Below are 12,871 nucleotides of genomic sequence, written 5' to 3' on the forward strand. Positions count from 1 at the left end.
TGTGATAGCATTTGTTGTGTCAATTTATTATTTTTGGCAAAAATATTACATTATAAAATAAGAAAACCCACAGGCTTGCATGCTAGAAGTTTGCAGCAACGTTCCCAGCAACAAATAAAGCTTATTAATAAATGTTAATTTTCAACTACAAATACCAGGTGGTGCCATACTGTATTGTAATGTATTGTGTGCCGCAAAGCATAACAATGCAGTATATCCATTACATTGGAAACTTTTACTTTCTGGCAAGAATGCCTTCCATTAGGTCTCCATTAGTACAGAACTGGATATTTTTAAATCCAGCAGTTTCAAGCAATCTTTTGTATTCAGAAGCAGTTCTTTCTTTCCCTTCAGTAAGCAGAAGAATTGCAATATTTTGTAGGTGAGACATCAAGGATGCTGTTTTATCTTCATTTAGGATAGTTTCAATTACAAGCACACCTCCTCCTGTTATGGTAAAACAATACCTAATCAGTACATTTTATAGATGCACATTTGTACAAGCAAGAAACTTACTTTTTTTTCTGTCTACAAATGAAGGGGTATATAAAGAATAATAAAATGACATAAGTGAAATATTCAATACTTACCTGGATTACAAGCCATATACATTTTGCCGAGTAGTTTCAAACATGATTCCTCATCCCAATCATGAAGTACACGAGAAACTATGAAAAGCTCGGCATTTGGAAGAGGGTCTGAGAAGAAGTTTCCTAACAGAGCAAATGCATATGTGAAAAACCTGAATTTATGGTAGGTTGAACAAAAACATAAGTCATCCAAGAAAAGACACTATAGTTCTTCCATATTCTACATGCTTTTGATGTTGTAATTGCAGTTATCCTTTGTTTTAGTGAGTATCTTTCTCCAACTTGCATTCATTTATGACATTTACCTCTACATTATTTAATTTTAACAAATATTTTGCAATTAACTATTTTCGTGGCAAATTTTCATTTTCCTTGCTCTTCTTTTCCTATTAGCTCATATTTTCATGTTTGACGGGAAATTTTTTTTTTTTTGACCATGACTTTCTTTGATCCTACTTCAATTTATTTTTATATTTCTATTATAAATGAAGCCCTGGTTGTTCACTAGGCTAACTACAGATATACCACAGTAATTTTACAGTTTACAATACCTTTTTGGAAAATAATGCGATCATCCTCTGGTGAAACAAAATTCTCCATGGTAGCTTGGATAACCTCAGGTAGATCATAAAGAATGATAGAAGATGATGGAAATAAAGATGCACAATACTTAGCCAGAGTTCCTGAGCCTCCTGCCAAACAAAATAATCATGTAATATCACATTAAGCAAATGATTCATTATTTGATCAACAAATCATAGAAAAATCAGTCCAAGTTTCGAGTGTTGAGCCCAATCTCTGCACTAGATACCTAATGCTCACTTAAGCATTAAGGAGCTTGCTTTTAATCAAATGCACTCTTTCTTTTCCTGGACATTGTCATTGCTTCAACCTAATTCTAATACACCATGGGTTTTAAGCAATTGCTTGTGGTTGACTTGTAACAGTAGGAAAATTATGTACAAAACTGGTTTCCACATAACTTGGGTTCTATATTGTAATGTCAACATGTCTAAAAAATTGTCATGTTCAAATTAGTAACCATAATTCAATCTTCATTACTTAGCAAGCTTTATTATATTTCCTAGTGCACTGACCTCTCAATCAGTGGCGGAACTACCGGGGTTGCAGGGGTCGCGACTGCGACCGGGCCCTTGAGTTCTGCCAGTCAGGGGGGCCCAAGGGGTGCCGAGCGGTTGCTGAAAACGACCGCTCGGCAACTCTTGGGCCCCCCTGACTGACAGAAATCCAGGATGCCTCTGCTCCCCGCCGCTACCGCCGCCGCTGCTGCTGCCGCCACCACCGCCTGCCTCAGCGCTGCCCAGAGTGCAGTGTTGGGAGCGTGAGGCGTTTGTCTCGGGTGCCGGCGCTTCACAATGAGCGCCGGCATATGACGTCATATGCCGGCGCTCAGCAGTGAAGCGCCGGCACCCGAGACAAATGCCTCACGCTCCCAACACAGGAGTTGACGGTAAGTGACCTACAAAGGGGGGGTAGGGAGGGAGTGGGTAGATCGTGAGAAGGGGGGGTAGGGAGGGAGTGGGTAGATCGTGAGAAGGGGGGTAGGGAGGGAGAAGGTAGATTGTGAGAAGGGGGGTAGGGAGGGAGTGGGTAGATCGTGAGAAGGGGGGTAGGGAGGGAGAAGTTAGATCGTGAGAAGGGGGGTAGGGAGGGAGAAGGTAGATCGTGAGAAGGGGGGTAGGGAGGGAGAGGGGAGATTGTGAGAAGGGGGGTTAGGGAGGGAGAGGGGAGATTGTGAGAAGGGGGGAGGGAGAGGGGAGACTGTGAGAAGGGGGGTAGGGAGGGAGAGGGGAGACTGTTAGAAGGGGGGAGGGAGAGGGGAGACTATGAGAAGGGGGGGTAGGGAGGGAGAGGGGAGACTGTGAGAAGGGGGGAGGGAGAGGGGAGACTGTGAGAAGGGGGGGTAGGGAGGGAGAGGGGAGACTGTGAGAAGGGGGGAGGGAGAGGGGAGACTGTGAGAAGGGGGTAGGGAGGGAGAGGGTAGATCGTGAGAACGGGGGTTAGGGAGGGAGAGGGGAGATTGTGAGAAGGGGGTAGGGAGGGAGAGGGGAGACTGTGAGAAGGGGGTAGGGAGGGAGAGGGTAGATCGTGAGAATGGGGGTTAGGGAGGGAGAGGGGAGATTGTGTGAAGGGGGTAGGGAGGGAGAGGGGAGATCGTGAGAAGGGGGGTTAGGGAGGGAGAGGGTAGATCGTGAGAATGGGGGTTAGGGAGGGAGAGGGGAGATTGTGAGAAGGGGGGTAGGGAGGGAGAGGGGAGATCGTGAGAAGGGGGTTAGGGAGGGAGAGGGGAGATTGTGAGAAGGGGGGGTAGGGAGGGAGAGGGTAGATAGTGAGAAAGGGATAGATGGGTTGGGGGTGGGAGGGTGTTGGGGGCCCTAAACAGATTCTCGCACCGGGGCCCTGAGGTTTCTAGTTACGCCCCTGCTCTCAATGGCTCTGAGGTTGCACACATGCTTAGCTTAAAGATAACAATACGTTTGTGTTAAATGAAGCACACAATAAGTAAGAACAGCTTAATGGTTAATAGCTTGCTGCGGTTGGCAACCAGCGGCTCCTTCTTTGGGATCTGACCAGATATGTGTTGTTGCATACTGCCATAGAGAGCCACCCTGGAACAACCTAATATTGGACTCAACTCACACTTTGAAAACATGTTTTGAATTATTATTTTTTTTAAATTTGCTAAGGCGTGACATAAAAAGAGTAAACTACGGGTATAATTACCTCCTAAATCACAAATCGTTTTGAAAGATGAAAGCTCAAAAGCAGAAAAAACAGCTTTCTTGGCAAAGGAAGTCCACCCGAAATCCATTAATTTTAAAAATATCTTGATATTTTCTTCTGATCTAGTACAAAAAAGTTAATATATATAATACATATAATATAAATGTTAATATTTGCCAAAAAAAATAAGATATTCACTAACAGCTAAATTGTGTGTATGTTTCTTTCTATTTTATACTAGTAACTTCTGTGTATTTATTCAGGGTTTTCTTGCAGGAGACATTTTCATAGTTGATGCATTAAGGTGGTAGATTAATGTGGCAGTGGCTACCTAGTCCTCATGGCACACAGATGGTCCATGTTTTATGAATTTCCTTATTGGAATAACATATATTAGTTACTAAATCCCACCCTATTGCTGTGCCTCTAGGAGTAGGTTGGTAATTAATCACATGGAATGTGGAAAAATATAAAATTACCTAATGTCCTCCTAAAACCTCAGAAGCATGTACATTGTTTTACGGTTATATATATATATATATATATATATATATATATATATATATATATATATATATTTACTTTATAGTAAATATTAGAATTATTTGTCTGTCTGTTGTCACCTAGAGATCTGTTTGTATAGTGCACGGCATGAATGTACACGGATCTCCTGCTAGTATCAAGATTGTAAGCCTGCGAGCAGGGCTCTCTCCACCTAATGTATCGGTTTGTCCTAGTCTGTTAATTCTCGTCTTGTCATTCCCCTTGAATATATGTATTGTATTAAGCGCTGCGTAAATTGCTGGCGCTATATAAATAAAAGATAATAATAATAATAATAATAATAGCACAATTATCAGCCATAAATTCTGATCATCTTCTGTGTAATATTTAATTGAATGCATTAAACTAAATCAATGTTGACAATATCTGGAATTTGAGGCTATTTCCAATTACAAATACATTTTTAAAACACATGTATATATATACACACACACACATATACAAACCTGTATATATCTTTGAAAAACTCGTTTGGTGGCAGTCCAGATTGAACGTGGCATAGTGGATTTCCCAGCCTTGGAAAAAATAATGAGAAAAAGTTTTCAATTCATATTGTACCATATATATATATACATATATATCTATATACTCTATCTATCTATCTATCTATCTATCTATCTATCTATCTATCTATATATGTTTGTAACTTTTTGTGATGAATACTGCCCATTCAGTAATGCATTATACCATTTTTGAACTATACAATGAGAAATTTGATAATACATTTTAAGGATAACATATTTTGGGTTTATTACAAAGAAGTGCCGTCTTCACTCTGATTGGAATTTCACCGTAGGGCCACCTAGTGTGACCAACAATTCCCACAGTGAAAAGGGTATTAACTATATATTCAGTACTGTGTCAAAAACAATGTTTATTTTGTATTTAATTTACAGGTAACTTCTTACTTGATAACATCTTTCAGATGGGCAGCTGCTGGGTAAACGTCATTTGTGTAAAACTTAAATGCGTCACAAACAGACTTAGAACTGGTGGTTGTGAGGTAATTTTCTGAGAGTACCGTGTTCTTGTAAAGCACTACAAATTAGACCAACAGAAAATATAACATATGGAACAGAACAAAGAATAAGAACAAAAGTAAAATATATGCAGCAATAACAAACTCCAGGATCCATGTTCTTGTTTCTACACCACCTATAAATATTAGCATTATCTGAAAAGGACGCTCCAACCATTATAGCTAGAGAAGTTTGGTGACAATCTTCTAAACAGTGAAAACTTTACCTAGGAAAACCTAAATATATTTTTGGGACAAGCTAGGTTATACATAGATACCTAGTTTTGGGCAAACTGTACATTCTATCACATGGCATAAAGACTCATATATTAACAATAAAAACCCTGCTATTATTTCCCCTTATTTCCCCACAATTGCCAAAATAAGTTTTTTTTCCAATGCTCAATAAATGTATCCAGTAGATGTACACACAAGCATATTAAACTGGCCCTGTTTGAAGAATTTGGTTCAACCGTAGGCCAACCTGGTTAAGGCCTCAATTAATTGTTACCCTACTGTAAAATAATAAGGCAATTCGTTGTAACAAATTAAGTGATGGGCCATCTGGGACAAGATCATTAAATAATGAGGTCACTTTTTACAGAACGGAACAAATGGAGAAAGTAGATAAATATAATTTGGTGACCTTCTCCATTTTGGATATCCAGGTCTAGAAGCTTTAATCCCACACAGACATCAAGTAAGCAGTCCGTTCCTCTGCTGCTTGTTCCTAAACTCTCCGCTATGGCTGCTGCTGACAGAGGCTCCTCAGACTCAGCCAAAACATCAAAAAGTTTCAAATCACAGGCAGCAAACATAGCCTGTAAAAACATTAAACATAATACACAATGTTTGATATGCAAGTCATAATTTTCTTTGGGTTAAAAGAACAGTATAACAAGAAGTGTCCAGAAAGTAATATTATTATTGGATTGGCCACAGTAAGTTTGAGAGCAACTTTGCATGCAACAAGTGAACAAGGTGATGCACAGTATTGCACAACGGGAAAAACGGAACTAAGGAACACTCAAAACTCCTCTACTTCAGGGCAGGGCCGTAGGAAGGATAAGCGAGAGAGGCACTCGCCTCGGGCACAGCTACGATGGGGTGCACTGCCCAAGCAGCAACTGCAGCCTGCAGGGCTGTTGGAGAGATGGCATTTTCGATTATTATCGATTTTATCAATTAGTTATCAATTATCTTTATATTAAACATAAATTAGTATGCTATTTTTGTTCATAAAATCAGTGCAGAATATAAACCCAGAGAATAAATCCAGATCCCAGAAGTCACCCTATTCATTTTGACATTGGCATAAAACCCCTAACATTAAAAAATCAAATCCGGATAGTTACTTAATATAATCCTCTGCTAAAGTATTTCAAATTCTTTAAAGGCTTTACTCCAGATCCAGTGCATTCCCATCCATAATTTAGGAAAATATGCATTTTACATTTTAACAGTCAGTTTACAGCCAGGCACTCTAAACCCCGAAATTATATTGATAAATACAAAAAAATAGTGGAATAATATACGATTATTAATTCAACTTTGAAGTTATACGGTTCTGTTTAAGCATCATAATTCCTTACCTTTTAAGCAGTTATTAAGAAAGTATTAAACACTAATAATATCAGTTACATTTTTTTCAAGTAGAATGTCATAAATTTTTTTTCTATAGTTAGCCTCTATTATTTAGAAATGTTAGTATTAATTAATTATTTTCCATACCTGTGATGTAAGGAAAGAAAATGCATATTTTTGTAAAAGTCTAACCCCTTCTTGTTCGCTGAAAGAGTCCATGCTCGCTCCTCTACTACTAAAGGATTCTGAAAGAAAAACAATTTTTCTCATCTTAAATAGATGAACAAGTAGCCTGGGGCAAAGTCACATGTGAAAAATGACTCAAATCAAACTGGCTCTTCACTATACTTAAATCCGTCCAAGTTAGAGAGATTAAACAAACTGTAAACTAAAGCAATTGATTTATTCATGTTCAGGTTATTATTCATAACAGTACACAAGGTGATTCATCTTTGTTATGTAACAAGATCGTGCACATAGAGTAGGTTTCTGTCCACTGTCAAGTGCAGTAGCAACTCAAATTGGAGGTGATACATTTGTTCATCTAAATTTAAACTGTGTAGTAGTTTTCCCCCATATAGATCCACAAAATCCAGTATTTCTAGTCTTTTTATGAAGCCCTTCTCAAAAGTCTCTTCCTTCTTACCCGTCATAATGTCTAGTGTAATCTAGTAGTTGTCTCTTGTCATCTAGTAGTTGCTGAGTGTCTTGCACCCCACATGCCTGCTTCAAATGCTTATTTGAATGTAAAACAGGTATTAGCTGTAGGTTCTATTCATCTTGTAGATCTCAAATATTATGCTTCTGTTTAATATATGCATACATTTTTCTATCAGATTAAAAGAAAACAAAAAGATAATACCCTAACAGCATAATTCCAACGATAAAAATATAAACACTAAATATGTGTGTTTTACAAGGATCTACTGTATTTATATGTGTAATTTATACTGGCACACATGATTCCCCAGCAATGGAAAAAGAAATAATATGATATTCAATTTACAACATACTTTGACGCATGCATACATACACATTTTGTGTACCTTTGTTGACCGTTTGGGAGAGATATGCCTAATCAGTAAATGATTTTTACCTGTATTTCAGGGTACTGTGATATCTGTGTGAAGGAATATTTTATGGATACCATCTTTTTTGTTACAAGAAAGATGTTTTTTCTACCTCACCTTTCTGTGAGCTTTCTATAAGATCTAAGATCCTAAAAACATAAATTTCCAGTGTCCCTATATTCCCATTTCTCCCCATTTTTTAGTTTTCTATTGCTCCATAACGTTTATTGGTATTAACAGTGAATGATATCTGCATTCCTTTATTCCTTGTCACCTATTCATGCTGATAGCCCACATTCCTTTACACATGGTCCCCTAATGGTACTTAAGGGAAAAGAAGAAATGTCGGTGCGCTAAGCTAGTCACAGGCTCAAATAATACAAATGTATAATACGAGGCCTACCAAATAGGTGTAAGCATGCTGCAAAAACAGTGTATTGGCTGTACAATGTATACAAAAAACATAAACTGTCTGCGCTTCTTACCCTAATAAAGTTGGCAACAAATATATAAACATAATATTGTTACACTATAAGCAGTTGTGTGAATATATATGTATATGGACACGTGTATGCGGGTGTATGGATGTACATGTGTGTAGATATGCATATGTAGGTATGTATGTGTATGTGCAGGCCCGGACTGGGACAAAAAATAGGCCCGGGCATTTAAGCCTGAGCAGCCCATATTTATTTATTTATTTATTTATTGTTAAAGCCCACCCTTCATGTACCATCTTTGCATTTAATCATTCACACAAATCATTAACACATTCATTAATGCAGTCTCACAAATCATTCAAGCAATTCATCCACACATGAATTCATTAATTGTCATACGCATTCACACTACCCCCTCTCATCATCTTATCTGCCCCTTCTCACTATGTTCCCCCTTTTCACTATGTAACCCCTTCCCTACTTATCAATATGTACCGCCTCTATCTATCCCCTCTCCCCCTTTCTCACTACCTAACCCCCCTCTGCCCCTTCTCACTGCAGCCCCCTCCCTCACCCTACTTACCTTGTTGCCAGAGCAAGCAGCAACTGCGACCGCGCCTGTGGCAGGGCAGGATTGACTTAGGGGCTGATGGAGCTGCAGCTCCAGGCTAGTACCTTAAAATATGGCCGCATTAAGGCAGAGCCCCTTAAGCACGCCGCAACTGCAACCGGGTCCGCCACTCTAAGGCAGAGCCGGCCTTAGGTGTTCTGGCGCCCTGTGCGGACTACTCCTCTGGTGCCCCCCCATCCCAAAAAAAGAAAGGAATAAAAACTTGTAACAAAACTCCCCTTTCTCACTATCTATCCCCCTGTATCACTATCTACCACCTCTGCCTCTTCTCACTGTTATCATTATATACTGAGGCAGACATTGACGGTGGTACAGCATAATACTTATCACTATATACTGAGGCAGAAATTGACGGTGGTACAGCATAACACCTACCACTATATACTGAGGCAGACAATGACGGTGGTACAGCATAACACCTATCACTATATACTGAGGCACACATTGACAGTGGTACAGCGTAATCCCTATCACTATACATTGAGCCAGACATTGACAATAGTGCAGCATAACACCAATCACTATATACTACGCCAAACATTGATGTGGTGTAGGCCTACCACTTCATTGTCTGGCTTAGTAGTAGGGATGCATCGAAACGAATTCTGGACTGAAACCGAAAATGCAGCATTTACCTGTCCGAAACCGAATATGACCTCCCCACACCATAAAAAAATCTAACACTTTTATTTAAAGTAAGTAACACACCAAAATAGGACAAAACAATTAAAAAACAATATTATATGTATATATATATATATATATGATTGTTAACAGCAATCACATTCCTATCATGCCCAGGCATACCCAGATTCCAGGATGTACTCGCAGACTTGGCATGATAGGAGTATGATTGCCCTATCTACCCCTTCTCACTCCCTTCTGCCCCATCTACCCCTTCTCACTCCCTTCTCCCCTATCTACCCCTTCTCACTCCCTTCTCCCTATCTACCCTCTTTCCCCCGTCTCACGCCCTTTTCCCTATCTACCCCCTCCTAACTATCTACCCTCTCCCTCTTTGAAGTTCACTTACCTTTCAGGAGTCCTGCGGTGGGGGTGCAAGGCCTCTGCCTCCCAGCTCTGCCACTGTATGGAACAGTATAGAGTGATGGGAGTTATGATGTACTTTTAGAGCATAATTAGATCATGAAAAAGACATTGGAAATGGTACAGCATAACACCCATCACTCTCACACACTTACCAATCCACACATATATACCAATCCACACATATATACCAATCCACACCTATACCAATCCACACCTATACCAATCCACACACATATACCAATCCACACACATATACCAATCCACACACATATCAATCCACACGTATACCAATCCACACGTATACCAATCCACACGTATACCAATCCACACCTATACCAATCCACACCTATACCAATCCACACGTATACCAATCCACACGTATGCCAATCCACACGTATACCAATCCACACGTATACCAATTCACACATATATACCAATCCACACATATATACCAATCCCCACATATATACCAATCCACACATACACCAATCCACACATATATACCAATCCACACATATATACCAATCCACACATATATACCAATCCACACATACACCAATCCACACATATATATACCAATCCACACATATATACTAATCCACTCTCACTGAATATTTTCCTACCTTTCCTCTTTTCTCCTTACAGCTCCTTTTCCTCCTCTTCGCACCTCTTCTTCAGTTCTTCAGTGTCTTCTTCCGGTTCAGAGGGCAACAGCTGCTGTGCGCCGGGGTTTGTTGTCAGATCCCGGCGCACAGCAGCTGTTGCCGTGCAGATCACAAGGGAGCGGTATCGGAGGTCATTAACAGACCTCCGGCTCCCTTGAGTGATTTTAAGCCGGGTTGAACCCGGCTTAAAATCACTCAAGGGAACCGGAGGTCTGTTAAAGACCTCCGATACCGCTCCCTTGCGAACCTGCTCCTCCAGCGGCGGACATTACTGTCCGTCTCTGGAGGGGTGCCGGGTGCCGCAAGTTGGCACCCCCTGATGAGCGGCACCCGGTGCGGACCGCCCCCCGCCCCCTAGAGTGTGACGCCCTGTGCGGTCGCACACCCCAAAGGCCGGTCCTGCTCTAAGGGGCCGGGAAACCCCCACCAGGGCCGGCCTTAGGGGTCTGCGGCCGCACAGGGTTTAAATTAAAACATCGGGGTTTTTTTTCAACTTTATTTAACATCCTCCATGTTAAATAAAGTTAAAAAAAACTTTATTTAACATGGAGGATGTTAAATAAAGTAAAAAAACCCCCGATGTTTTAATTTATACCCTGTGCGGCCGCAGACCCGTAAGGCCGGCCTTGGTGGGGACTTCCCGGCCCCTTAGAGCGGCGGACCCGGTAGGTAGGGTAGGGGCCTGGAGCTGCAGCTCCATCAGCCCCTAAGTCAATGCGGCCCTGCCGTGGCCCGGCCCACCGGGCAAATGCCCGGTGTGCCCGATGGCCAGTCCGGGCCTGTGTATGTGTGTATATATATATATATATATCATGGTTTCTGTTAATACTGGTTAAATCAAGATGCATGGGAGGTGGCCGGGAATGATAAATATTTGGGAAACCTTTTGTCTTAGTTTAGACAACACTGATATGCGTGATGAAGGGTGTGTGGAAGAAAGACAGGTTTTTGCATGAAATGGATTGTAAAAATAGAGTGTCATGTCAATAATCAGATCAGGAGATCTTTGGGTTTGATTGCCCCATGATTGTAAAGACCCCAGGTGTGGTGTTGGCCAAAGGGAATAACATCACAGGGTAACTACGGCAACCACAGGGTCCAATCAGGGATCTCCCAGTAGACTCAATTGGGACCCTCTAGTATATCAAGGGACAGGTAGTGAAAGTAGAGTAGAGATTAGGAGGAGAGAAAGTAAAGAGGCAAAGGAACATCACGTATCTGGAGCTCTCAGGGAAGGTAACTATGAACATGCATGTTTGAATATGGTAAATAGGAACTTATATATATGTATTTGTTGTAAGTCTGTCAATTAATGTGGGGATTATTGTTATTGTACTGTTATTTGTATTGTTTTATATTTGGAACGTTCTAGTAAAAGTTTGTATTGTTGAATCCAAAAGATTCTGTTGCATTCTGGAAGAAGCGAAAGTTTTCAGTTCAAACCTTAAAAGTTAGAAGAGATAGAACAGGGATTGTTTAACTTAATAAGCCAGTGGGTGGGTTTATCGGTACATATTTCATAAGTGTATCCATATACCCATTCACCTGGATAAGTGTAGTTATTGTAGCTAGAAAACACATTAGCCTTCAGGAGATATATCTGAATACATATTGTGATTTCATTGATATGTGTTTGGATGTCTCTGTTGTTGGATCAGTTGTAATCTTAAGCACATAACACATTCATAAGTCTTTTAGATGGTATGCTGTAGATAAAGCATTAATCCGTCTGATTGATATTTTAACCCCTTAACGTCCATTGCCGGGTCAGGCACGTCATGCAAAACGGTCACTTAAACGGACCTATGACGTGCCTGACACGTCATGAGACTTAAACAAGCTTAGAAAGTGATCAACGATCACTTTCTAAGCTTAAACGATGTTGCTGTAATGCCTCGATGCCGAGGCATTCAGCAACACCGAGATTGGCATGATGGGCCATGTCTGGCCCCTCCCCGGGGCATCAACAACCGCCATACATTGTATGGCGGCGGACGCCCGTTTTAAAAGCGTTTAGGAGGCGATCAACGCCTGTAAAAAAAAAGGAAAAAAAGAATAAGATTAAAAAAACATGGTAACATTAAAAAATTATTATGCTTTAGAGGAACTATCCAGTTCCAGCAAAATGTAAAAAAAAAAAAGTCCAAAAAGAGTAAAATCAATAAAATAAAAAAATAAAGTTTATTACCGTATTTGCTCGATTATAAGACGAGGTTTTTTCCAGAGCAAATGCTCTGAAAAATACCCCTCGTCTTATAATCGGGGTCGTCTTCTAATCAGACCCCAAAAAAATGGCTGGGGCCATGCTGCTTACCGGTCGCGAGCAGCGTCTCTTCCGTTAGAAGCAGGAGGACAGGAAGCTTGTAGCTTCCTCACAGAACTCTATCTCCCCCTCTCTCCTCTGGGGGCGGGGCCAGAGAAGTTGCTGGTACAGCCGGTCCCCTGCAGAAGTCTTCGAGTGAGAGATCTGCAGTTCAGGTAAGGGGGTGGGGGAGGGTTTTTGGGTAAGTATGT

At 40.7% G+C, this 12,871-nt stretch overlaps 2 protein-coding genes across 3 annotated transcripts in view; both read right to left on the minus strand.

The window, feature by feature from the left end:
* Window positions 1-6,726, minus strand: LOC128474932 (acetylserotonin O-methyltransferase-like). Its single transcript, XM_053457363.1, has 8 exons — window positions 6,649-6,726; window positions 5,564-5,738; window positions 4,808-4,937; window positions 4,346-4,414; window positions 3,336-3,457; window positions 1,142-1,282; window positions 591-713; window positions 1-447 (listed from the first exon to the last, which is right to left on the minus strand). Exons 1-8 carry the CDS (start codon window positions 6,718-6,720, stop codon window positions 236-238), a joined length of 1,044 nt encoding a protein of 347 aa, XP_053313338.1. The 5' UTR covers window positions 6,721-6,726; the 3' UTR covers window positions 1-235.
* ZBED1 (zinc finger BED-type containing 1) overlaps window positions 4,317-12,871 on the minus strand; it is a 234,612-nt gene continuing 226,057 nt past the window's right edge. For both annotated transcript variants that reach the window (XM_053457360.1, XM_053457358.1), the window contains exon 3: window positions 4,317-4,345. The gene's annotated coding sequence lies outside the window, so the exon portion shown is untranslated. The remainder of the gene's footprint in view (window positions 4,346-12,871) is intronic.

This window comes from Spea bombifrons, chromosome 2, assembly GCF_027358695.1.
Source record: "Spea bombifrons isolate aSpeBom1 chromosome 2, aSpeBom1.2.pri, whole genome shotgun sequence".
NCBI lineage: Eukaryota > Metazoa > Chordata > Amphibia > Anura > Pelobatidae > Spea > Spea bombifrons.

What these genes read in the sequence shown, in the direction of transcription:
- LOC128474932 (XM_053457363.1), bottom strand. Translation starts at nt 6,720, where the DNA reads ATGGACTCTTTCAGCGAACAAGAAGGGGTTAGACTTTTACAAAAATAT. An exon ending in TTTTTCAAAGATATATACAG is followed by an intron (nt 3,458 to 4,345) that starts GTTTGTATATGT and finishes TTTTTGTACTAG; the next exon opens with ATCAGAAGAAAATATCAAGA. An exon ending in GTATATGGCTTGTAATCCAG is followed by an intron (nt 448 to 590) that starts GTAAGTATTGAA and finishes TTACCATAACAG; the next exon opens with GAGGAGGTGTGCTTGTAATT.